This window comes from Castor canadensis, chromosome 3, assembly GCF_047511655.1.
Source record: "Castor canadensis chromosome 3, mCasCan1.hap1v2, whole genome shotgun sequence".
NCBI classification, from domain to species: domain Eukaryota; kingdom Metazoa; phylum Chordata; class Mammalia; order Rodentia; family Castoridae; genus Castor; species Castor canadensis.
The window spans coordinates 75,982,815-76,010,663 of record NC_133388.1 but is presented as its reverse complement, the minus strand read 5'-3'; the positions used below and the strand labels follow the sequence as shown (position 1 = coordinate 76,010,663).

Genomic DNA, 27,849 nt, shown 5'->3' with positions numbered 1-27,849 from the left:
TTTCAAGACTGTTTGGTACTGTGTTCTCTCTGGGCCCCTCTCATTTCGGAAGGCCGTCAGAGGCGCCCACCACTGAGCCGCCCCTGCCCGCCGCCGCCGCAGCCGAAGCCCAGGCCCGGCTTCCCCAGGCGCCCGAGCCCCGGGCTCGCGGCCGCCGCCACCGAGTAAGTAAGTACTGCTCGCCCGGCTCGCCCACCGCTCCCGAAGCGCCCACAGCCTCTTCCCCCAAGGTCCAGGCCACCGCTCCTCACACGGGCCAAGGGTGCCCCCAACCCGAAGCTTTGCCAGAATATGACACACAAGGGGCCCGGTTTTGCTAAGGGCTCTGAAATACCCAACCCAGGCCTGCAGGGCGGACCAGGGAAAGTAGTGCCTCGCCCCTTCCTCCTCCATTTCCTGCCCTCTCCTTGCGTCCTCTCCCCGCATCCTCTCCCTGCACTCCTACTCTTCCTCTGCCACCACCAACACCCCCGCCTTTAAAAATAAGATTGGATACAAACTTTAATCAATAAGGATAAATATTGACGTTCAAACGAAAATGACCCAATACGAGGAGGGGGAGGCCGCAAATGTGAGCTGTCTGCCCTAGGCGAGGGACTGGGGCTTTCCGAGCCGGCGGGGTGGAGGGGGTGGCGGGGGCGCAGAGCAGGGCCGCGGCGCAGCGTGTTCCCGCCGGCGTATCCCTGCGCGGCTACGCGCGGCCCGCGAGGTCCGAGGCCCGCGGAAAGGGGGAGGCGAGCGCCCGAGGGGGCGGGAGCTGGGGGGGGCGGGGCGGGGGGGTAGGTGGGCCCGGCCCCTTCGATTGGTCGACGGCGAGAGAGACGCTCCCGCACGCCGCCGGCTCTGATTGGCCCAGCGGTAGGAAAGGTTAAACCAAAAATTTTTTTACAGCCCTAGTGTGCGCCTGTAGCTCGGAAAATTAATTGTGGCTATAGCCGCCTCGATCGCTGTCTCCCCAGCCTCGCTGCGGCCGCTCCGGGACGCGCCCGCCCGCCGCCCGGCTCTCCCCCCCTTTGGGCTGCTGCTGCTGCTGCTGTGACTGCTGCTGCGAGAGGAGGAGGAGGAGGAGGAAGCAGCGGGGGGGGGGGGAGCGGGGGGTGGGGGGGAGATCAAGAAGTAGAGTTGGGAGCTAGGGAGCTTCACCCCCGGGGCGGTGGTTGTTTCTTTTTCCTCTTTCTTTTTTTTTCTTTCCCCCTCTTCTTCTTCTTCTTCTTCTTTTTTTTTTTTTTTCCTAATTCCTGAGGGGTGGTTGCTGCTTTTGCTACATGACTTGCCAGCGCCCGAGCCTGCGGTCCAACTGCGCTGCTGCCGGAGCGCTCAGTGCCGCCGCTGCCGCCCGCGCCCCCCGCGCTCCGCTCGGCACCCACCGGTCACCGCCGCCCGCCGCGCCGCTGCTCGGCTCCCGCGCCACCGCCGCCGTTTTCCCTCCGACGACTGGGTGATGCTGGACATGGGAGATAGGAAAGAGGTGAAAATGATCCCCAAGTCCTCGTTCAGCATCAACAGCCTGGTCCCCGAGGCGGTCCAGAACGACAACCACCACGCGAGCCACGGCCACCACAACAGCCACCACCCCCAGCATCATCACCACCACCACCACCATCACCACCACCCGCCGCCGCCCGCCCCGCAACCGCCGCCGCCGCCACCCCAGCCCCAGCAGCCGCCGCCACCACCACCGCCGCCCCCGGCCACGCAGCCCCCCCAGGTGCGGGGCGCCCCGGCCGCCGCCGACGACGACAAGGGCCCCCAGCAGCTGCTGCTCCCGCCGCCGCCCCCGCCGCCGCCGCCGCCGCCCCCGGCCGCCGCCCTGGACGGGGCCAAGGCTGACGGGCTGGGCGGCAAGGGCGAGCCGGGCGGCGGGCCCGGGGACCTGGCGCCCGTCGGGCCGGACGAGAAGGAGAAGGGCGCGGGCACCGGGGGGGAGGAGAAGAAGGGGGCGGGCGAGGGCGGCAAGGACGGGGAGGGGGGCAAGGAGGGCGAGAAGAAGAACGGCAAGTACGAGAAGCCGCCGTTCAGCTACAACGCGCTCATCATGATGGCCATCCGGCAGAGCCCCGAGAAGCGCCTGACGCTCAACGGCATTTACGAGTTCATCATGAAGAACTTCCCGTACTACCGCGAGAACAAGCAGGGCTGGCAGAACTCCATCCGTCACAACCTGTCCCTCAACAAGTGCTTCGTGAAGGTGCCGCGCCACTACGACGACCCGGGCAAGGGCAACTACTGGATGCTGGACCCGTCGAGCGACGACGTGTTCATCGGCGGCACGACCGGCAAGCTGCGGCGCCGCTCCACCACGTCGCGGGCCAAGCTGGCCTTCAAGCGCGGGGCGCGCCTCACCTCCACCGGCCTCACCTTCATGGACCGCGCCGGCTCCCTCTACTGGCCCATGTCGCCCTTCCTGTCCCTGCACCACCCCCGCGCCAGCAGCACTTTGAGTTACAACGGCACCACGTCGGCCTACCCCAGCCACCCCATGCCCTACAGCTCCGTGTTGACTCAGAACTCGCTGGGCAACAACCACTCCTTCTCCACGGCCAACGGCCTGAGCGTGGACCGGCTGGTCAACGGGGAGATCCCCTATGCCACGCACCACCTGACGGCCGCCGCGCTCGCCGCCTCGGTGCCCTGCGGCCTGTCGGTGCCCTGCTCCGGGACCTACTCCCTCAACCCCTGCTCCGTCAACCTGCTGGCGGGACAGACCAGTTACTTTTTCCCCCACGTCCCGCACCCGTCAATGACTTCGCAGAGCAGCACGTCCATGAGCGCCCGGGCCGCGTCCTCCTCCACGTCGCCGCAGGCCCCCTCGACCCTGCCCTGTGAGTCTTTAAGACCCTCTTTGCCAAGTTTTACGACGGGACTGTCTGGGGGACTGTCTGATTATTTCACACATCAAAATCAGGGGTCTTCTTCCAACCCTTTAATACATTAACGTCCCTGGGACCAGACTGTAAGTGAACGTTTTACACACATTTGCATTGTAAATGATAATTAAAAATAAGTCCAGGTATTTTTTATTAAGCCCCCCCTCCCTCCTTCCCTCCCATTTCTGTACGTTTGTTCAGTCTTTAGGGTTGTTTATTATTCTAACAAGGTGTGGAGTGTCAGCGAGGTGCAATGTGGGGAGAATACATTGTAGAATATAAGGTTTGGAAGTCAAAATTATAGTAGAACGTGTATCTAAATAGTGACTGCTTTGCCATTTCATTCAAACCTGACAAGTCTATCTCTGAGAGCCTCCAGATGTCCATGTGTGCAGTATTATAAGTTATCATGGATCTGTCTGGTGGACGCAGACCTTGAGAACAACCTAAATTATGGGGAGAGTTTTAAAATGTTAAACTGTAATTTGTATTTAAGAAGCATTCGTAGTCAAGGTTCCCAAGGAATTATTTTGGCCATTTATTGTTTTGTCCTTTTCTTTAAAGAACTGTTTTTTTTTCCTTTTGTTTACTTTTAGACCAAAGATTGGATTTAAGCAAATGCACTTGGTATACTAAGTATTAAAGCAAACAAACAAACAAACAAAAGAGGAAAGTTGTTTCAGTTGGCAACACTGCCCATTCAATTGAATCGGAAGGGGACAAAATTAATGATTGCCTTCAGTTTGTGTTGTGTATATTTTGATGTATGTGGTCACTAACAGGTCACTTTTATTTTTTCTAAATGTAGTGAAATGTTAATACCTATTGTACTTATAGGTAAACCTTGCAAATATGTAACCTGTGTTGCGCAAATGCCGCATAAATTTGAGTGATTGTTAATGTTGTCTTAAAATTTCTTGATTGTGATACTGTGGTCATATGCCCGTGTTTGTCACTTACAAAAATGTTTACTATGAACACACAGAAATAAAAAATAGGCTAAATTCATATATATCTTGATACTTTTGTCTCTTTTATTAAGTAGAGCTAATTTTTAAGAGGCCATTCAATTTGAAGGGAATTCAAAGGCTTTTTCAGCCAAACTAAGATGTAAACTGCTCCTTTAATTGCAACTGAAACTTTAAAAATGAAAATAGTATTTTTTCCCTTTGTGGAGAAATTTTACCAGGAGCAGGCTATTTAATAAACACTAGCTTTAAGCAAAGTATAGGCCTTTTAGCTGATATCTTTAAGTTTTTGTGGATATACAGCAAAAAGATACTTAATTTTATGTGATAGCTGTTTACTCTGTGCTTATTTTAAAACCAGTTAAATAGAATGCTTTTTATATATTTTGTTTCAGGTATCTTGTTTATAGCACTTGGCAAATATAAATAAATATATGTATATGGCTAGATAGAAGTGAATAATGAACACATATGTAATATATATATATATAAATATATAAATATATAGAGAGACACACAGAACCCTTCAGTTCAGGTACAATTTGCGCTATGAATGCTGCAAACATTTTTGTTTAAATATTTGTATTTATACTTTCTAAGTCAGCATTTATTTTTGTGGCTGTTTACCCACAATGAAAGAGTTCTAATAAAGATGTGCTGAAGTTGCAATATAGATTTTGCTGAAGTGATCACCTGTTGTAATGACTTGCAGATCGATGTTGAAATACTTTAATTTCAAATTATAACAACTTAAAATTCTAGATATTCAGAAGTAAAATGCCTCTTTCTCCTTTTTTCCCATTTTTACAACATAGAGATATCTATTTGATTCTCCTTTAAATATGTGTGTATGATTTAACCTAGAGATTTGTTCCTTTTGCTTACACCGAATCATAATTTTGTTTTAACTTGAAATATGCATATGTACACATATATGCATATGTATGAAAAAAATTTAAATTGTTTCAGGTAGTCCAATTGCTATAATTCCAGAAAACAATTAGAAAACTCCAGTTAAAGGTTTAGCAACTAATTGGATCCTGTGGTGAGTCTGTGGAGGACAAGTTGGTCATTTGTTACCATTGTTACACTAAGCTGGCTACTTCTTACAATGAGTCCAATGAAAAATAATCTGTCCCTAAGATGTTATCAATAAACACTTAGAGAGTTGCTTAGGGGAAGGAAAAAAAAAAAACTAGGAGAGAAGCAAGCTGACTAAAGTTGATTTGAAATTAAAATGCAGAATAGTTAATTTTGGAAAATGGAGGTCATTGGATTGTCCAGTGGAGAGAGGGAAAGGGAAAGACAGACAGAGATACAGACACCAGGAGAATTAAGAGCTGGAATTGAATATACAAAAACAGGGAATGGACAAAAAAATATAGACAAAGACAACTAGTGCAATTAGTATCTCCTTTAAGGAGAATGAACATGGTTTTATTTTTTCAGTATGAGAACAGATTCACCAGACATTTAAGTTTCTTGAAATTTGCAGTTCTGCAGAATGAAGAACAAAAGAAAAAAAATTTACAAATTACTGTTTTAAAAGCCAAATTTATGGCTGATTTAAAAATAAAAATAGAGTACAAGTGTTGAGATTAGGCAAAGGAAATCCCCATTGTACAAATTTGTGAACCAAGTGGCTTAAAGAAGGGCATATGTTTGGGCGGAAGGTGATGATTTATTGTTTTCCTTCTCCATGGATTTTATTTGTGGAATGAGTGTGTACTGCCACAAAGAAATAGAGCATTTTTGCCTACCAAAAGTTAAAAAGAAAGTCAAATTCTTGTACTGAAGTAAATGAATATAGATATTGAAGAACAACTTCTTCCTGGGCATTTTTCCTTTGGTCACATTAGACAACTATACTTATTTGTGATTATAAGTGTTTATTTGGGTGATAGAGAAATAGAATTTCAATAACTGACATGGTGCTTTGAAGTCAAGAGTAAAATTGACTTCTTTGCATGCATAGGAACTAAGTACAGGTGTGGAATTTCTGCTTTAGACCATGTACAAATTACATATATAACAGAAATGATTAGAAGTTTGTTTGTTAGGCATACTAAGACATGAAGGGGGATATACAGAAAGAGACCTTGGTGAAGGCCTCCTGAAGCCCAGTGAGAATATTTCATTTACCTTCATTCCTTAAGCTGTCTTTAAAAAATGACAACCTGGCATGGCATTTAATACATTTTTGCTTCAGATCAGTTGTAACGTTGTGTTACTTGTTCTCACCAACCTTTGCCAGTTAAAAGTTAATTCATGCCAGGAAAACACTTTAAAACTTTTTGAAGACTATTTTCTTTCAAACTTTATGATTTTTTTAAAATGATGTAGCAGTTGTCCTTTTTGAGATTCTGGAAATGAAAAGAATCATGATTTAAAACATGAAATCCCAAATTATAGTTAATTTACAGGTATTAAGTTATTTTAATTGAATTTGTTTGGTTTAAATCTAATACAGTATTAAACATGAATCACCAAGACAATGATGTGAGCTGAAACAGTGAAGGAATTCTTCCAAACGTCTTTCTTTCCCCTATTACAAAATTGGAAATCAAGTGAACATAAAATCTAGAACTAAAGATATTTAACAGATATCTTTATGGTTATGTAGTCTACATATGGTTTCTATGACTTGTATCAAATCAAGGGCAGTGAGGCAAAAAAAAAAGTGAGTCTTGCAGTGTATTGATTTTAATTCACCTCAATAGATGGTGGATAAATGCATTGTATTTCAAACGATATAAAAGTGTGGTTGTTAGAAAGTGTATTTTCTACTTTATTATTGAGGAATCTGCATGCACTGAAGTAATATTATTTTTGAGAAATTAATTGTACAAATAGCTAAAGTGGCTGACTGTAAGACCAAAAGCCTGTTGGAGAAGGGAGCTAACAAAGGGTGAAGGTGCAGATCATTAAGAGGTTTTTCGAGCTGGCTGAGATGGGTTGCTGGGGTTGTGTAACTGTGCCTAGAGGGCGGGGTTCCTGTGCATTCCTACCTCACCAGATAACCTGCCCCCAACACCACTCCAGCTTCTGCCAGACAGATGGAACTCTCCAACATGAAAATCCCCGCAGCCGTTTCAACTAGCAGGGTAGGTGAAACTTGAATTAAAATCTCCCCTTCTTTATGTTTCTACTCAAGGCCAGATCCTGGAGATACGGAAAGGACTCCTGTAGATTCTCTCTTTCTTGCACACACGCCTCTGCACTCTTCATACCTGTAAGAGTTAAAAGGCACCATCTTTCAGTTAGTATTTCACTCTCATTTTTTAACGTGCGTTTATTTTTGTTTGTTTGTTAAAGGTTTTCTTTTCCTCATCCCAATCATCTTTCCCTACCCTCCCCTAGTCACAGCAGTTAAAGTAAGCTATCTCAAGTTTTCGGCCCTCAAACTGAACCTTTCCGCACTGGAGCAGTTAGTTGTTGGGGACCTTGACCTAAGGATATAGGCCAGTGGGGCTCGGAACTAGCGAATATATAATGTATTGTTATGTTCTGTGACTTCTTTCTTCCTCCCGATTTCTGTTTTTTTCTCCTCCACTCAAGGCTATGCCTGAGGTTGTCCGAAGGATGCCAAGGAAGAAAGACTTGAGGATTGGAAGCGCTCTTACCTCCAGATCGGTAAGTGAAAGCGCTTTTCCGAGGGCACGTGGTGCGGTGGGAAGTCTTCGTACTGTGTCTGCTTTTGACTCGGCTTTGAACCGCGACCCCGCTTTCCTGTACTTAAGTGTTCCTCTTTTCTTGGAAATTGTTCCTAGCGAGTGCGATAACAACAGACTTAGGTGACAAGAATGCATGATTTTTTCCTCGCTGACAGAAATCATGGTGGGTCCCTAGGTAAAGATGAGGTAGATTTGCCAAAGGGGGAGGGGTGAAGAGCGAACAAGACAAATTTATATGGAGATGGCAGTGGGAGCCTGAAGTAGGCCCTAAAGTGTAAAGTGATTCATTTCATGGAAATATGGTTTTTGAATCTTATGGCTGCTGCGAGAGTTATAGGAAACAAACCAGGGATGATTTGGTACCCCTATTTGAGATAGGCTTTTAGCGCCACAGCCAAGAACGCCTCTCTAGGATATTATAGAACTTCTCTTTCTCCTTCTCTTCCTCCTCCTCCTTTTTTTTTTTCTTTTCTTTTTGTTTTGAACGCCCGCCCTCCCCCCTATTTTCACACTAACATTGCCAATCTTCCCCCAGAGCTGGCCCTCTGCTCCCAGCTCTTTGCCCTGGGTCAGGCAAGGTCGTCGTCGAAGGATTTATTTGGCTTGCCTCAGGTCCAATGAGGCGCAGTCCGGAGTAAGAAGACTTCTTCTTTTCCGGCTCTTCTAAAGACTAGGGAAATGAGCACCGTACTGGGCTTGACTTTGTCCCTCCTGGGAAAAGCTCAGTTCCCGGCTTTGGAAATCTCAGGCAAATAATTGATTCTTAATGCACACTTAGGAGCTGGTGGTGTATGCTCGAGAGTCTGGCTGTCCCAGAGAGGCTGCGAGCGCGCACCAGACATACATAGGTTGACTCCGCCCGAAGCGAACTTGGGGCCCTGGCTGCGATATCCTATTGGTCTTCTTGGTACCTTGGTGACTGCTAGGTGAACTTGGAGAGGGGGTACTATGGCGGGACTGGAGACTGTTCAGCAGGGACCCGGAGGAATTGTTTTCTTGGGTTTTGGACTGCTGTGGAGAAGTAATTTAGGCTACGGAGTGGGGGCCGCGCAGCCAGCGCTGTAGCTGACAGGCACTTTCCGGAGAGGGGCGAAACCGGGCGCTGCGCTGGGAGCAGCAACGCGAGGGCGCTCTTGCCCAGGACAAGCAGGGCTTGGAGTGTGGTGACTCACTTTGGCTGCTGCCAGGAAAATCCAACTGCAGAACCTTGGCTGGCGCGTGTCCCTACCTTCTTCCTTTATTCTTAGTCTTCTGTGCCCCTCCCCATCCCGCTGTCAGGTCTCAGCATTCATCTGCTAGTTGATAACACTGTTTTCTTTACAAAAGACATCTTTTCTCCTTCTACCCCATTTTGCTTCCCTGCCCAAGCCCGTGGTCCAAGGCCGAGGGGTCGTACTGGAAAAGAGGAAGCCTCGGGGTAGGCATTCCTATAGCAATGAGAGGGCCCCCGGAATGGGGAGACAAAAGCAGGTTTTCTGGTGAGCAATTTGCTGATCCAGGGCCCAGAGATTCCCAGGCAGCGGTCTCCGATCTTGGGAAGACAGCTGTAAAGACAGGGCAGTGCAGAGCTGAGCCGGGCGGGACGCTTCCGTCTCCTTCTCGGTCCACTCCCTCAGCCTGTCACCCCCAAATTTCTAGGCTTCTACACCGTTATTCACCTGGTCCTCATCAAAGCTTAAGGTAGGCAGAAAAGGTGTTTTAACATTATGACAAATAACTCCTCCTCAAAAATACATTTCTGAAAGCGTGAGAAGAGAGAAAATGTCCCACGTATTTTTAGTGGGCTGCTGCCTAAGCCATATAAATAGTCCTTTTCTCTGTCTTTGCGGATAAACCGCGAGGAGGACCGCGCCGTCAGCTTTGCTCCGCTGGATTTGGGATTCCCGTGGGAATGAAGGGCGCGTTCCACTACCGCAAGCATTCGTGTTTTCATTTTCCTCTGAAGGTGAATTTTCCTACACTGCTAGCACTCCTTTAGTTATGTTTTCCCTCTTCATCTCCGCTTTTTGCTTCTTTGAATCAACGTGTTTAAGGAGCAAAACATGTCTTCCTGCACAAGCGCTGATTCCGTTGATTGAGCAGTAAGATTAAAAACTGCAGTAGGGTTAGAGAGAGTTGTCTCGGTTCTTTCATTTTCTCATTGCTCTGAAATTTAATGACCTAATTGATCATTGTTGTTTGGAGTTAAATTATCTGTTAAATTAGCCTAAACAATAACTGATGATATTTTACTTTTAGATCTGGTTGTTCCTGAATTCTTGATCTTGGGTGGAAATAAGAGGATACAGGGAAAATGCTTGGTTGTGCACTGTGATAAAGATAAATAACTTCATATTTATGTGCTGCGATGTAACAGGAAAAAAATCACTTTCAAAGTAGCTGAATTTCATAAACAGGACATTCTTTTAAAAGCTTGTGCTTGAAAAACCCAGACGCAAGGAGGAATGTAAATAAGCGTCTCTGTTGATGGAGGAAATATATGAACACTATTTTCATTACTCTCCAAGAGCCAAACAAACTCATCGCGCACACAGGCTTGCTAATAGTCTAAATCAATTCTGCCCTCCAGGGATAAATACTCTCAAAAAGACAATTTAACTTTCAGTGAAATCTGAAGCACTGCTTTACATGTGAATTTCTAAAAATCCAAAGTATAGTTATCAGTTTGAGCCAGACCCTTGTCTATTTTATAGTTATTATATGAAGCAATCTTGGAATGATGCAGATTCCCCCTTGCTTGTTTTATAAAGGTTGCATATTGAGGTATACATGAGAGAGAAAATGTCATCTTTCTTATTTAACAAAAGGCCCAACGGATCTTTAAACCCAGTAGTACTACAGTATTTGAGAAAAAAAAAGACAAAAATAATGAGCACTTTTGTGTGTTTTTTCTGTTAAAATGTGCTGAATGAATAATTAGAGACTGGGATGAAAACTGGAAAATTCAAGCAAGAATAAGGTGGTAATTTTATTATTTGATACTTTGATAATTTCTATAATTAATGATGTAGTTTTAAAGGTTGGCAAAGCTCTCCTAGAAAAAATACTCTTCCACCCTATCAAAAATAGTGTCGAAAAATAAAATAGAATCAGGTAGAACTGGCAGCAGGTATTATTTGTTTATGTGTGTGTGTGTGTGTGTGTGTGTGTGTGTGTGTGTGTATATACATATATATATTTCTGCTAATAGTAGTATTAGTGGAGTTGAAAAATATACTTTTAATTATACTTTGCAAGCTCTTATTGCAGGTTAGAAGACTAAAATCGATCATTCCTGCATCAGTAGTGTTGCTTATTACTACATTGATTTGTGTGTATTTATGCAGAGGCTTTCAGTTACTTACATATTTCAGCATCCACCTCTGGATTATTATTGCGGGTTGCTTTTAATGAAGGAGCTTATATAGGAAGCGAAACACACTTGACAGATCCATTTTAAGTAAACCTGATAGTGAATTATGGTAACCCAACCAGTTTACAAAATTATTTATTTATACTTGGATTTTTTTAGCAGTTTGAAAGCTGTTTCTGATTAAAACCTCATGCTGCTTGAAAACGTCTATTCTTTAATTCTCAAATTGTATTGATATGTTTCAATAAGGTAGAAAAACATGATTTTAAGATGTCAGATATAATAGAATGAAACTGATGAATAAGACATCTTCTTGGTTGGCATGACTAGGTTACCCTCATAACAATAAGCTAGCCACTGGGTTTACTAATTCTGCTGACTGAAAATCATGGAGCTATCATTTGAATGTAGATATAAGACATTAGTTTTAAAACAACTGTTCACTCTAAATTATGCCAAGGCTAGTTATGGAGTTCTTGAGCATGTATTAAATACATGTCTATACTCTTATATTCTGTTATTCAGTGTATATGTGCAATTATATCTTATGAAGATAGGCCTGTGTAGGTGGTGTGTATCAGTACTCATTTGAACAAATAAGAAAACCAAAACCATATAGTGTGTCCTTCATAAGAAGGCAATAGTGGGAGATTGAGATGCATTCATCTCTGCTTCTTTTATTGCTATTACAAAAAATTGAAACATTACTTGAAAACTGAAAAACAAGAAAAAGTGGACTATTGAGGGCTGTTTAATCCTCATTCTAGAGGACTTTTCCTTCAGTGCGGAGGGTGAATCCTTCCATCATAATAGTTAGGAATACATCTTCCAAATGTGTATGAGTTCTCTTCTTAGTTTTTCGTATTGCCCGTCTTCCCTCACCCCCAATCATTGTAAGGAGCACAGAAAGTAAATGTAATCAAATTCTTATTGAGAAGGAAAGGACGTTGGGAGGTGGAAAAGGAATTAATCTGAAAGTATCTTCAGCCTGGTGGTGAGACTTGGGACTGCGGGGTCTTCAGACTACAGACAGGGGGCGGGAGAGTCCTGGGACCTAAAGTTTTGGAGAAGGTTGAAAGGTGGAACAGAGGGAGAGTTTATTTGTTTGTTTTATTTCATTTCTCTGCCCTTGAAGTCCTCATAGCAAAATGGGCCCTGTAGGACCAAGCACTCTTGGCATTCCAGAGCATTGGGATGAACCGAAGTTATAGCTAAAATGGCTCACCTACCCCTCCCTCCTCTTTTTATATGCACCAGCTCCACCAGCTCTTCCTCACGTGCATCCGAGCAGTGGACAGTGTTGACTTGAATTGCTCTCCCTCGCTCCAAGTCTTTCCTGTGAATGAACCCGAAAACACTCGACAGGTCGTGAATAATCGTTTTAATGAGTGTGCAAAGCGTGCGATGGGGTGCACCGAGCTGTCGGGTTAAACAAACAACTTGTACCCTGACCAAATCCGATTGTTAAAGTGCAAAGTGATGTCAGTACCATTTCCATTGCCTTTCGGAGATTCACAGATCTGACACACGGGAGTCCAATTTTCCCCATTAAAGAAAAATAACAATATTTTTCAGCCGTGTGTGTGATCTTCTTTAATATTAATCTGAGCCAAACAAAACCTCATTTGAGAATCTGAGAATTTGGTGTGTCTGTTTCAAAAATCAAACCAAAAAAAAAAAAAAACACACAAGGAAGAAATAAGAATATGAAACCTCTTGGGAAGAACTTCGTTTTGATGGCTCACACATCATTGGTGAATAATTTTGTTAAAAAAAACCCTTGCCTTTATCTATTTGTTTATTGCACATAGAGGCAAATATCTAGTTACCTATATCAAAACAACAAGGGTGGTAATTTAGATCCACACTGAGACTGAATCTATAGACCTCTTAGGACTATTTTTTGTGGAAATTAAAATAATCTTTTTTTATGCTAGCCTGTGAGAGAATGAAGAGAAAAGTCAGCCTCACATTTATGCTTTCAAGGAAAAGTGCTTGGAGGAAAGCAGTGAGAAAGGAACCCTGATTGGCCACCCTGTAAAACAATGACAAACTATATGGACAAGTTCTCTAAGAATCACATCCTCCCCTTTTTTGCACAATGGCACTGGAGGAATATTTTCGTGTTTTCTTATTCAGTAAGCTCTACTTGAAATCAGCTACACGTGCTCCTTGCCTTGTTCATTCTTATGTTTCCTTTCACAATTTAAATATGAAGAGAAAGAAAATAAAACTTCAAAAGATTTTTTAAAAAAAAACTATCTCTTCAATACACCCCTCTAAAAAACTTACGAGGAAGAGAATTGTGTAAAATGTTTCCCCGCCAGCACATTATTGCATTCACATACCACACAAAATGGCCTTGATGTTTGGAAAGCAATATGTTATTACCACATATCTAGCTTCTTTGAACCAATAACATCATAGGGAAACTTAGGTTAATATTTTTTTATTGGATCAGATGTTATGCCTTTTCTTTATAAAAGACAGAAAACATGTAATGACCTACAAGCTGCAAGATTGTTTGTCCTCTTAAAATTTTAATCAGTTTGGAGAAAAGAAATGTTAGGAATATAGTACACTTGAATATGAAAACTCAGTATTTGATCAATTTCCTAGTATATTCTTATCCACATATTGGTAAATCTGTCTTTATTGGTATATCTGTCTTTCTGAAAATCTATTTTACATATGAATGTCTTATGCAACCAATAACAACTAAGTGAATTAATTCACTCAAAACATAGAGCTTAGTTGTTTGGCAGTAAGCAATTTCTTTTGCAAGTCTCTGTAGTTTTGTTATTATGAATGCTAGTTTTTAATACATCTGTGTCAATTTAGACCCAATTGGATGAAGTAGAAAATACTGAAAATCCATTTCCATCATCAAAACTTGGAGAAAAGAACCAGGGGCACAGGACAATGTTTTGTTGATTTTGACTATTGTCTAGTGAATGTTTTTTATGAGACTATCAATCAGAATAGCCTTTATTTTCTATGAAATTTGACAAAACGAGTATTAAAATTAGAAACACACATTCTATAATTGTTTTTAAACATTTTCAGGTATACAATAGACTACAATTATTTCTAAAAACAGATTTCTTCTCTGTGGGCTGACTGAGTTGAAGAGTTTTAGGAGTCACTGATAGAGCCACAGCCATTTCTGCTTTAGATGCACAAACAGCAAAGCTAGAGGGTGCGCCTGTTTTTGTGTGTATATACGTAGTTAAAGAACTACACTATCAAAACATTAATTATATTTGAAAGAGAGCAGAGTGCTTGTTGTGGAGAGAATTGCATTATTGAATTTATATTCCATTGAATCTCTCTGAGAGGGATGAAATTATATACCTGTCTTATATGATTCTCCCTTTTCAGAGAGGTGCATAAGAAGAGCAAAGAGATGAAGAAGGCAGGCTTGGAGAGGAGTGATGTTAGATCTAGGATGGCCCTTGAGCACAGAGAGTCCATATGAAAAGCCACATTACATGAAGAACATGCATAGGGTCTTTGTTCTCTATCAAAAAAATACAGTATTTTTTCATCTACTGAGCAAATCACAGAATGTTCTTAGCTGAAGTTAGGGGAGGGGGAGCGGTTAAGTGACTAAAAAAATGAGTTATCATATTTTTGATTCTCAAGTCCTATTTATTTCACAGCTGCCAAATTTTATATCCAAAATTTAGATTCTCTTCCATCCAAATCCTACATTGGAATGAATCATCCCATATCATTTATAGTTTTTGGCTTAATTACTAGTTTTCTGCTTTAAATTACCAATAAACTAATTAATCTGACTAATCTTCCTAAACTTCTGTTGAATAGTAAAATAGCTTCAACAATAACAACCAAAAAATAACAAAAACTGCAACCAATAATGCAAAAGTAAACTGTTAATAATAATAATGCAAGTAAGAATAGCAGAAACAACCCTAAGATAATTTCTCTGGCTGACTGGATGAAGATGGTCATTTCAGATGGCAACTTGTGTTTCAAGGTTGCAGTTGGACAGCCCTCTGATTTCTTATTTTGCTGGTTCAAGGGATGATCCCTTCCAGCCCAACTCAAGCTTTCAAATAGTGACTTCCCTGGTGCAATATGGCAGGTCCCTCATAGTGGCACTGGATACTTTTTTACCCATTGCCCTTCATTGTTATGGACATGTTACCCTGAAGATGTCATTCCCAAATCACTAATTCAGGAAGTAAACTTGGAGTAGTGACAGGCATGGGAAGGTATTGTTGGGTAGAGGGATGGGGTAATTTCTGGGTGGAGTTCTTCTGGTGAGTAGACAAGTTGTCATATTAGGAAGTATGTTCATAAAACTGACAAAGAGATTGAGAAAGGCAGAGTAATTGAGGTTCCTGAGTGTTAGAAGATCACTGATCCAGAGGAACCTGGCCCATAGGGCAAGACAAAAATTTAAGGATCAGACCCCCAGGATAAACTCTGGATCCTTTAGGGACAGGAAAAATTAAAAGCTAAAGGTAGAGGTAGAGGGAGGAGAGCAGGTAGATGTTAGTAACTGGTGGTGGTTAGCAAGGGGAGCGAAGCCCATACATTCAGAAGGAAGACATGCTTTTGTGAATGGTAAACCTGTCAAAATTTACTGTTCTAGGTGAGGGAACTGCCACTGTTCTTGGGACTAGGCTGGAAAGAATCTGCCAGGGTGTGTACCTGCAGTAATCCAACTCTCTTCCCTGACGGACATTCTACCCATTTGCTGAACACCCAGCTCCCCCTCCCCCAACAAAGAGAAATAAAACAAAAGAAAAAGAATGGGAGGGGAGGGAATTAGGCCCAGTATCTACCAGGCGGATGTTAGGGTTAAAGCAGGTTGTTTGATAATTGCCTTCATTTATGAGAGGAAAAGAAAGCTGGCTAGGGGAGGAAGGGCAGTTATGAGAGAGGAGAGCAGAGACTGAGATAGAAATTCCTTGGCAGCCCAGTGGCTAGGGCCAAATAGGGAAGGATCTTAGCCACAGAAGACAGTTCTGGATAATGGAAAGATGGTCATTGAATGTATTTGCTTTGCTCTGTTTCCCTGTAAATTACATAGCCCTGAAAATGTTTGAGAAAGTAAATTATCACACTTTACAAATTACAAGACAAAGGCATGTGCATCAGTAGCCAATTTGTCCTCTAGTAACAGTTTTTTGTTGGCTATTGTCTTCACACTCACATATACACACAGTCCACAACACAAAATCAAACAGTAGGTGAATGAAAAAAGAGGAGAAAAAGGAGAATACAACTTCCCTCTTTTCAGACCCTGTGTGTACCCTATCTTTCATGGCAGAAAGGCAGAACAATCCTTTTTTAATATTTCTTTCTAGTCTTTTCATTTAAAACAGTATGAAAAATTTCCAGCTCATGAGAACATTACTTCACTAAAGATCAGCAAAGAATGAGGAACTTTGAATTCTGATGAGAGAGTCACTGAAGTGATGGAAGAAAGGCAGCTCTGGCTGCACCTGTGTATCCATCAAAGCTACCCCAGGCTTTCTTCATGCGTGGTGTTTAACAACGCCTCCTAAATTCAATTCAGCTCTTCTGGAAGTACAGATCTGTACCTTGACATTAAACTGGGGCTTTCCATATGCAATTTAATTCTAATTAAAATAATATTTTAAGGAAAATATTCTCAGTTGTGATTGTTTGTTTGTTTGAATTCTTCCTTGATTTAGAGACAAGCTATCATTTGCTTCAGTAAGAAAATTAAACAAGTAAGAGTACCAGTAAAAGTGACCTTCAATTCTGTTTCATGCACTCCCTAAGTACAGTTTTTGAGAATTTATTTTCTAACACTTTGGTTTTAATTGTATATGATTGAGAACTTCTGTGTCAATAGAGAGATGCATAACTAAAGGAAACCAAGTTTATTGCTTCTTTAATGAGGGTATTTGGTAGGAAGCAAAGAAACAATGAGAACAGTTATTTCACAAAGTGGTAACAGTCACGCAGACACTCACGTGCTTGCGAAGTTTATGCAACCATTTCACAAAATTAATAGGCTTCTATAGCCCAATATTTTAATAAATCTTTCACTTCCAAAACCCAGATATTTAAATGCCTATGCAAATATAGTACATACACTATGCCCACATGTTTTAACATCATTTATTTTTAAATAAAAACAAATATTAGTATTCATAACTTTTTAATTCATCAATAATTGAGATTTACTTGTACTCTGCAAATACTGAAGGAAAGCCAGAATCACTACAGTCTGCTTAGATGTATATGAAGTGAATGTAGATTTTCTTTCTGTATTTGTATATGCAAGAGTAAGGGATTCAGAGTTAAATGGAATTAAGAACTACATGCCTTTTCAATAAGCCACGATGTAGAAAACTCATTCTTTAAATATTTACATTCCATTATTAAATAATAGAAACACAGTTTCAAAAACCCAAGTCAAGAAGGAATGGTTTCAAATGATACTAATAGTTTTCCAGCAAAGTATTTTTCAAGGTAGCTACAATTGGATCTGTTGTACAAGAGGTAAAACAAAATATTTCGATAATGGGCAGTAGTGTGATTTAATAGACTTAGTCTCTGAATATCTGTGAAGAGTAATATCCCCCTGAATGAGGCTGTGTGATTATCTATCATGCTCCATAGAAGGGGTGGGAGTATGACCTGAGGAGAGGGGAAAGGTTTCTATGACATGAGAGGATCTGCAAAAGTCCATTGGTCCTATGGTGTTGATTGTCTTTTACATACACATTTCAAAAACAGACTTTGCACTATGCTCTCCTTTGCAGTCATGGCTTCACAAACAGTAAGCAGCCAGCTTGTTTTAAAGTATGATTCAACGTAGCAGTTCAGCTCTAAAAAGAAACTGATGGATAGGAAAAGTAAAGTTACAGACTTATCAATGAAATTCGCATTGGCAAACAGAGAATAGAGAAAAGGGAAGCTCCAAAATAGGGTAGTGGGAGGAGAGTAATACTCTTTAGGTAAGTTTTGGGAAGATGCTAAGTAAAATACTGTTCAGAGATTGGGATTAATGGAACGGTTTCAATACAAATCTGCCGGAAATCATGCTCTGTGCAAATGAAAATGAAGGAATTTTATGCATATTCTAATTTTCCCTCTTTGGCTGCTATTTTGGAGGAAGAGCCTTCTTTTGCTGATGGTGGGACTTTTTTGTTCTGCACAGGAAATGTGTAAATGAACACATTTTTTTTTCTTTTTTCCTTTCCATCTCTCGCCTCCATTCCCTCCCCTTTCTGCCAGTAATCTTAACGTCATTAATCTTAGGTTACTCGGTTCAGCGGCTACTGATCCAGGGGGCTTCTTCCCATTCCCAGAATGGTAGAGGGCAGACATGCAGGGCAGGGCTTCTCTGGGTGTTAGACCTTTGAAATTCATGTGGAGTTTCTGTTCCATCTTTGAACACGCTAAGAGACAGGGCGAGAAACTCACAAATTTAACATGATGAAATCACCTGAAAGCCATTTCCTCTCACAACCCAGTTCTCAGCACGGTGTAGGCTGAGGAGAGCTAGAAAGTGATCTTACAAACCATGTAGTGAAGATCTTCTGACCATAGCGCCAAAGCCAAAAACCTTCCCTTCCACGCCTTTGAAAACAGGGACAAGCAGCACTGGTAAATTTTAATTATGTTAAGACTAACAAGAAACTTCTAGCTCTAGTCTGATGGAAGTCAGTCACCTAAAGTGACAACTGCAGCGGCTTCTGAGGTCCTTCAGTGTTTTGGCGACTAGGTAAGGGACTCCGGAGATGTGTTAATAAAGTGTATGGGATGAAGGCAGAGACGACTCCGTGGGGGCCAGGGAGGAAGAGAGAGAGAGTGAGGCTGGAAGGGGAGGAGAGGCGTCCCCTCGGTCCCTGGACTTGCAGGGCAGGTTTAAGAGTTCAGAATTAATTCGGGGCGGGGCGAGGAAAGACTGCGGCTGGGGGTGGGGGGGGGGGAACCCTGAAGAGAGCTTCGCTGTTAACAATTTAACCTGAACCGAGCTCGGGTTGGCCCGGGCCCCCTACGCTCATGAAGCGCCGCCCCGGGCTCCAGTCCTTCGCGGCTGGGGATGGAGGGCGGTGGGAGCAACGCGCCCGCACACACGCAGACCTCCGATGCTCTCTCAAGTGCGTTTTCGGTGCTCCGCCGGAGCCCTAGGTCCCCGAGGGCCGCTTTCTGAGGCTCGGCTCCCCGCTGCGTCCTCCCGAGGTCGGGCACTCGCCTGCGCGCGGCAGGGTCGCGGCAGGGTAGGGTCCACCCTGCGGCGGTCCCCTCAAGGCGAACCCCGGGCTGGGAAGAAGTGCCAAACCTCCCCATACACACTCCACGTTAGGGGTACCAGCACTCTTAGGGAATAAAAATCCCTATTGTGCAAAATGCCTGCAGCGGGGCGCACGGGCCTTGCAGAGGCCTGGGTAACCGGGCTTCCACCGCCCCGCACCGCCCGCCCTCTCCGCGTCCCCACCCTGCCGGGTCCGCGTTACGCGCCCTGTGCTTTCCCGCACCCACGCCGGTCACGTGGAGCCAGGACGGCGCGAGCTGTTTCCTGTATCTTCGGGACGCCCGGTGGAGCTTAACTTGTTATTTTCATTTCCCGTCATCTACATCTTTCTTTAATTTCTTCACCTTTTAGATTTGGCAGTGGAGAGGGTTAGAGGCAGAGAAAAAAGGCCCTTCAAAACCAAATCTTTTCTTCTCCAGGGACGAGGCTGGTGTCTGCTCTTAGTAGGCCTTCAATGGATGTGGAAAGGATTACTGGATAAATGATACTGCTTCTTTAGGCACATGAAGGAAAGGGTTAGTGGGTGTCCTCAAATCAGGTGACTTGGACTACTGGCGTTTTGTTCAATTGAGAGGTTGGTGAATTAATGCTTTTTACTGGCACCTCGATGTTTGAGGGGAATTCCTAAGAATTGTTGAAAGTATTTTCTTGAACTCATTCATATACATGAGGCAAAATGCTGTGACTTTTAAGATTTGGGAATTAACCTATCTGTAAGGCTTTTCCTTTCCATTTCTTCTGTCTTTTAAAAACAGTTTTGCTTTCTCTGTTAAGAAGTCAAGACCTTATGAAATGATGTTAATCTCCTGCAGCCAATTTGGGCAGAAGCTAACATTTCTCTTTTGCTTTCTTGATATTATATTATAATTTAACCTTTGTCAACCTTAATTGATTTCTGCATTGTCCTTTGCATCATTCGCCTTTTCTTGTTCTTATGTTAACTTTTGTTTTAAAATCCGTAAGAATTTTTAGTAACCAGAAGGGAAATTTTAGGATCGTCAAACTATAAGACTGAATTCAGCCAGTCAACAAATCTAAAATGTGTATTCTGCTGAGCAGAGGTTGTGTAGTTCATAGACTGTTCCCTAGAGCATTTTATGCCCACTTTCATTGATTGTAAAATAGTGAAATTATATAACCAATGAGCTAATAACCATGAAAGTAATTTGAAAGGTTATAATTGCTAATCAGATGTAAAGCATATTTATTAGCATCATTATTAAAAGGTGCCAGAGGGATACAGACAAAACCTGTTCCTATCCTCTGGGAACTTACAATCTAGTTGGGCATAAATAATGAAATGTAAATTGATAGAAACAGCTACCAAGCAATGTTCAGTGTGTGGCATATTGAAGACATTCAGTAAATGATTGCCTCACATTAATTTGCAGTCTTGTCATTCCTTTAACAGAAATATAATGCCAATAAGTAAAGGAAGGATTAACTAGGAAAACTTCCGTGGAGAAACTGAATTTATCCTTTATATGTCACATATGAAGATTGGAATATGCAAGCAGTTTGTGTGTGAGGGATAAAGGTGGTGTAAGTGGAGAATAAGAGTGTTTGATGAGAAGTTTGGTGGTCAATTGTAGAAAACTTTAAAGACTGTAGAGGAATGTGTTGATAAGGACCTATGGTTCCTTATGAAGAGAGGATGGTATAATTAAAATCAAAATTTATTTTTTAAATGATTCTAGCTAGCTACAGAATATTGGGGAAATGAGGGAGAAGGAAGAAAAGAAAAGATTTTGGAGCAATTCAACAATGTGATGCTGCTTGAGAAGGGTTATAGTTAGAGCAATTATTAGCTTTCGTCTCCCAATTCATATACCATGAAAACTGCATTGAAATGATGAAGTCAGGAATGAGTTTTGAATAGAACAACAGCCAAATACCACTGGACTCCACAATATCCCCTTATTCTTCATTATTGATGGTGATGAGGATGTCAGATACTGACAGATGGTGACTAACCTCAAGATATCATCATCACCAGTTAGGCGCAGATAATTTTTGTATTTAACATATCCACCCATATTCATTTACCTTGGTTTTCAACTAGAGGTGATTTTGCCCTCCCACCCTCTGTGCCTTCTTTGAATATCTTGGAAATGGCTGCAGAAGTTTTAGTTGTGGCAACTATTAGGACATTATTAGCATGTAATGGGTAGAGGTTAAGAATATTTCTGGGTACCCTATAATTCATAGGCTCAACCCCTCCCAAACCTTCAAATTATCCTTTCCAAAATGTAAATAGTACTGAGCTTGAAAATATCCCCAGTTATGGGAATGAAGCACGATGATCTCCAAGTCTGGAGAGCCCAGTACAGAACTTCTATTATAGTGGCAACTTCAGTTGAAAAGTGTTTTGCTTAGTGAGACAAATATTCCTCTGAAAATGGCAGAATCTGTCTTGCCAGATGCCTTAGAACAGGAAAATCAGAACAGTACCTGCTTAGATTTTCTACTTTTTGTAAAACAGAGTTAGAAATCATCTTTAAGCATTTGTTATCTAAATGTTACTTGTTAAATTAATAAAATGTGCCTTTTGAGTTGCTTAGCAACTTATGGAAAGCTTTTCTAAAGTTCATTTGTTTGTTTAAAACCAGGGTAGGTTGTATATTATTAGCTACATTACATAAATCAACAAAGAAATGTACACTGAAAATGGAATAAGATGTTTGAACACATTTTCTGCTCTTGTGTCTGGCAATTAAAACACACTAATTGTCTGGTAGAATTGCATCAAGTATTTGACAAATATTATTTATGTATGAAACTTCAACATAATATTGAGTATGTAAGAGAACCAAAGGGGAAAAATTAAGCAGGTTTGTCATAAAGTATATGTTTATCTTAACCTTTCTTCTTCAAAAATCTTATCTACTAAGTACTTTTATCAGACACTAATTATACTCTTTCTGAAAAGAATTTTTCTACCACCCTTCAGTGCCTGCATCCTTTAATCATATCTCATTACATCTACCTAATCCATATCTTTTTCACATTGCCAGGGCTCATTAATAGTTTTAAAAGCCAATCTTGGACATTATCATTCCTTGTAATAGAAATGAAAATAATGCTAATAATATTTTATTTCTAAAATATTATTAATTCTGTTCTGAAGCCATTACTTTAAAAATATTAATGAAAAATTAACTTTCAAACATGCATTAAGCTAGCGGGACTAGTGAGACGTGTCTGAAACCCTTGAAGCACTTTTGCAGAGGTTATTTTTATAAGCTGTTTTAACAGTGGATCATCAGTCACTTTGAAGGGAAGTGATCCTTGATTAACCCTTGGCTGATACTGCACTTCCACAGATGTGTGGCAGCAATACAGGTGCCACCTATGATACAGGACAGGTAATTTTCAGGAACTAAGCATTTCTTTCACATTGAAGGATGTAAAATCTTGAATAGGCCTTCATCTTTGTGTATTAACTCATTTAATTTTTATAGACAAAACAAATCAAATGTCCCACTCAAATAACAAACCACAGGTACCTCATGTTCCAGAACAGTAAAGACAAGTTTGTAAATGTGGCTAGTACTTTTTTCTTTTCAATTTTCTGGCTTTAGAAAACGAATCCCTTATCAAAGTTGTAGTTACACAACCAAAATGGAACCTCATGATAACTTCATAGTATTTGAAAGTCACATCCTGTCTCAGCATATAACTACAAAAGACGGATGAAAGGATGCTCTCTGAGAGGAAAGCTTCCTTCACTATTATAATCAAGTTTCAGGTTATTTCTTGAAAGTTACCATTACTTTAAGAGTCTTAGGAAAAGTTTAATGATCTGTTATTTATTTATTATGGACATATTATTAAGTTACAGTGTTTGAAAAAAAATCTAGCTAAAGCCATTGTTCAAAAGTATCAGTTTTGTACCAGTACTCTGTGGTAGGGGAGACATGATTAAGTTTTCATATCTTTTTGAGTTTTACCCACTCATTAGTTCTGCCAGATAGTAATTATCTCTTATTACAGATGCTTATCAGATATTTCTCCAGTTTTTTTTTCTTTAGAAGATTTTTTTTTTGGTAGAAATTTTACTTCCTCCAATTTCTCTTCATTAGTATGGTTTGATTTGTTTTTGACTATCAGGAACCAAGCAAAATCAAATGCAAAAACAGGATAATTGGTGAGCATGGTTTGCAGTGTCTTAACCTTTTAGAATTGCAATTAGGTCTTTGGATCTGCAAACCACCAACTCCCCACCCATGGCACTCTTCCTTTTAAATTCCTTTGCTCATCAAATTTGGGGTAAAAGCTTTGCATATGCTCAATGAGCTCAACAATTTGTCCATGTTTTTCTTTACTTAAGTTGGTTGAATATTCATATCTTACCAAATTGCTACAGTGACACCAGGCACATTACATATTTTAATGGAATTTTCTTTATATCAATTAAGTTAATTTTAGTAATAAAAATAAATTTTTGATAAACTCAACAATGTAGCAAAGTAAAAAAAAATTAAATATTACAAATACAACATGAACATGTTTTAAAAACTTAGTTTTTGCTTTTGCAATCTTATGTTTATCATTGTTTCTTCTTCTTAAGACATTTTGCGTTTTCTGTTCTGATCTATTTTCTTGTTCTTTTCATGTCTGTCGTTATTTTCAGAGGTTTATTCACTGGTCAGAAGGACGAAGGCTGGTATGATCATCCGCTTCACGTCAGAGGATTTCCACTTACTGGCGTGCCAGTAGCCAGCACAAGTTTCCAAGCAGAAAGCCATCTGGGAGGAACAACACTTCCCCAGTGCTCATGTGTCCAGAAAAAGTTGCTTCAGGATCATTTAAAAGAAGTTACGTCCCCCACAGTGCCCTGCAAATTCTGAACTACTGACTGGGTTCTTAAGTTCATCCAGATCTCTTTGGTGTCTGAATTTTTGATCATCTTCCCATCTTCTGGCTCCACGGATAAAGAAGGCATAATAATAAAGGAATAAAAATTATTATTTCTGTCTCAATGAATCATTTCAGTCTTGAAGCATCCTGGAAGACTATTTAATCTTATTATTGCATTTACTGTACTCTCACTTTGAGTCAAAAGTGCTGCTCTTGGAGTTTGCCTACTTGGAAAAACACTAGAACTGTGGCAGTGGATATTGCTCTTAATATCCAAGGTCTGTAAATGCAGAGTTTGAAAAAACCTAAGTTCTTTTGTTGTTAGAGTCCAAGAGGCATTGCATTATCTGTCCCTGACATTGTGTGTCACCTTTCATATATTCTGGGCCACAACTCTTTCCAGCATAAAGACTCTTGCTTAGTCAAGGGTTTGGTACCTTTGTAAAGACTCATAATACATTTTGTAAGAGGAGTTTGGAAAGTTGTACCCCAGCAATCAAGATGGGTGTTAAGATGGTTAAGTGAATCCTGTGGATATACTGTTAGTGTCCTAAGTGAAAGAAAATGAAAACATCTGCTATTATTTATCCTCATTCATTTCTCATAAACAGGCAGGATTTTTCAGTTTGCATTATCTTATCCTGGAATTAATGCTTTCATTCTTGTTAATTGTTATAGATTATAATGAGTGATGTACCAAGAAGAAATTTGAATGAAATAGTACAAGATGAGACTGCCTTTTGATTGTGATACTTCAGCATCAACACAAAACAGATCGGCACAAACATATGCAAAGTTGTCTTAAAAGAAGAGCTTAATTCCTCTGCAGCAGGATTTGATTTAAATTAATTATAGATATTAACATGTCCTCAGGAAAAAATGTTAGCTATGGAAGCAGATAAAGGGAGGTTAGAACAATGTAGGAGAAACCTGTTCAAATGTGGACTTCAGCCCCAGTGACAAGGCCAATCCTGTTATGAATGAATACCAGGCAACGTGATGCTACTTTTCTAACCATAAATGTCTTTATTCTGAATCCATGGTTTTCAAGCAGTACTCTGATTTTGTTTTGTTTTGTTTTTTTGTAGTACTGGGGGTTGAACTCGGGGGTAGGCAGGTGCTGTACCACTTGAGCCACTCCGCCAGCTCTCTTATTTGATTTTAAAAGTTGTACTGCTCTTAGAAAATACACTAATCACAGAAATTTCAAGTATATGATGTATAATAGTAATTACTGTTTTTTTCTTTTTTTGCCAGTACTGGGGTTTGAACTCAGGGCTTTATGCCTAAGCACTCTGCCACTTGAGCTGCGTCCCCCAGTTGTTTTGCTTTAGTTTATTTTTCAGGTATGAACTTGTGTTTTGGCCTAGGGCAGGTCCTCCTACTTCCATTCTTTAAGTGGCTGGGATTACAGCCACGAACCACCACACCTGTGCCTAATGAAGTTTTTTTAATTTAAGATGTTTGTCTTGAATGAACACTTTGATTTCTGGCTAAAAACATTTCCTTAAAATAGTCAAGTGTTTTCTTTATTATGTATGATGGGGGATAATTTTTTTCTTGTCAATAAAAATCAAATTTCCAGTATGACAGGCAGATCCAAGATTTTATCCGCCAAATTCAGCCTTTCTGGTTAGCTTTCATGTGAAATAACGCATTTAAATGCAGCTACATGGGCTGGATGAGTGACTCAAGCAGTAAAAGTGCCTATCTAGCAAGCATGAGATCCTGAGTTCCAGCCCCAGTGCTGCCAAAAGAAATACAACTACATGACTCTGGTTGTGTGGGAAAGTGTTGAAGTAACTGACCATTGCCCAAGCAATAATTTGTTAGAGCGGAATATTACCCACAATGCAATATTTTGCGTTTAAAGGGTGGGTTGGAGTGAAAAAGCCCATCTGAATCCTGGATTCACTACTTATCAGCTGTGAGATCAGCTTAACTATGATAGACATTGGTTTCCTCTGAATAATAAGGATAATATTAAAACTCTGACATAGGAACCTAAATGAGATAATTCACAAAAAGTGCTTATCACTATGCCAGAGAATGGTAAGAAATGCAAATTAAAGTCACAATGAGATATCATTTCACCATAGTTAAAAGGTCCATTGTCAAAAGGACAAATAATCCCACCCTAAAACAAGTGCTAGTAAGGAGGCAGAGAAAGGGAAATTTTCATACACTGTTGGCAGGAATATGAATTAGTACAGTATAGGGAATTCCCAAAAAAAGCTAGATGCAGACCTGCAATATGATCTAGGAATCCCATTACATATCCAAAGGAATTGAAATCAGTTTGTTGAAGAAATATCTGCATTCACATATTTATTATAGCCTTATTCACAATAGCCAAGACATGGAATCAACCTAAATGTTCATTGGTAGATGAACAGATGAAGAAAATGTGACATGTAAAATGGAATATTATTCAGCTATGAGAAGGAATATAATCCTGTTATTTGCGGCATCATGAATAGAACTGGAGGATATCATGTTAAGTGAAATAAATTAGGTACAGAAAAACATATTCTTTACATCTTTACTTATACCTGCAAGCTAGTAAGTTGATCTTATGCAAGTAGAAAGTATAAGATTAGTTATAAGAAGCTAGAAACGATGTGGGGGAAGAAACATGGGAAAGATGGTTAATAGGCTTGGGGTGCAGTTGGGTAGAAGAAACATCTTATAATATTCTACAGCATGACAGGACAACTGGAGCTGATAATTGTATGTTTGAAAATAGCCAGTAGTGAAAGTTTTGAATGTTCCCAACACAAAAAACTGATAACTTCTGAAGTGATGGATCTACCAGTTACACCGACCTGATCTTTGCACATTGTATACATGCATTGAAATGTCACACTGTACACCATAAATCTGTACAACTACTATGTGTGAATGAAAAATAAAAGTATCTAAAAATGAATGGAACGTGATGCTTTAAGCATTTATCCCTAAGAGTAACCATGTTATCATAATGAGATAACACATACAGGTATCATTGGAGAAGCAAGACTCTGACCAGTAACAATTGAATATTTGAGACTGTATAGTTTCTAGACAATATTTCTATTTTAACATTTATATTTAATATGATTAGCATCTTTGCTTTTTTCTGAAGTCCCATGTTTTTATCCCTTATAAATCATTATTATTCACAATATTGGAGGAATAAATTGGTGAAAAAATAAAACTTCTAGCCTCTCCCCAACTTCAGTGTCATGGTCAGATGGAGAGTGGGGTGGATCTTTCCTTCATATAGTCATATTCAGTCATTCAAGGACCTAGGAGTTGACGCTGTTATCCTATTGAACTATAGCACTGAACATTCTACATTGAGCGTCATAGGGAGGGAAGAAAGTATATTGGGGATCCTTCATCTCTTAATGCCACCAGCATGAAGTCAGTAATATTGCCCAACTTAACTTCAGGGAATGTTTGAGAATGTTGTTTAGCAGTTTATTTAGGAGGAAAAAGAAATGATTTGTTGAAAAAATAAGCACTATCTCTCTCTTGCAAGCCAATCAAGCACACCTACTAACAAAACTAAGTCTTGTGATTCTTCTTCAAATTTTTATCAGTTAGTTAAAGGTGGTAAGAAACACTAAGCTGCACAATTAATTTGCACATAATTTTGTGGAGGAATATAGTTCATATCAGAAAGCCTTTGTCAAGAGGAATTAGGGTCTACCTAGAAAGGCTATCTATCAACCTGGTAAGGTTTTCCTCCATTAGATTCTTTTGGTAACTTTCTGTGAAGCTATTATCCTACTACGTCTTAAAGGTCCTGTATGTGAAAAAGTTTATATCCTCAAATGAGCATTTTCCTAGCTTTTAACATTTTGGGTCATTATCC

At 40.8% G+C, this 27,849-nt stretch overlaps 1 protein-coding gene across 4 annotated transcripts; it reads left to right on the top strand.

The window, feature by feature from the left end:
• Positions 1 to 1,091: 1,091 nt before the first annotated feature.
• On the top strand, positions 1,092 to 26,919 carry Foxg1 (forkhead box G1). 4 transcript variants are annotated; one of them, XM_074068235.1, is made up of 5 exons: positions 1,092 to 6,939; positions 7,394 to 7,468; positions 12,119 to 18,596; positions 19,550 to 19,704; positions 23,764 to 26,919. In XM_074068235.1, the coding sequence occupies exon 1, from the start codon at positions 1,442 to 1,444 to the stop codon at positions 2,933 to 2,935; it is 1,494 nt and encodes a 497-aa protein (XP_073924336.1). In that variant the 5' UTR covers positions 1,092 to 1,441; the 3' UTR covers positions 2,936 to 6,939; positions 7,394 to 7,468; positions 12,119 to 18,596; positions 19,550 to 19,704; positions 23,764 to 26,919. The 4 variants fall into 4 exon arrangements, with proteins under 4 accessions (XP_073924336.1, XP_073924335.1, XP_073924337.1 ...); XM_074068234.1 differs by lacking the exons at positions 12,119 to 18,596; positions 19,550 to 19,704 and having other exon boundaries at positions 23,764 to 24,268; positions 24,669 to 26,919; XM_074068236.1 differs by lacking the exon at positions 19,550 to 19,704.
• Positions 26,920 to 27,849: the final 930 nt, after the last annotated feature.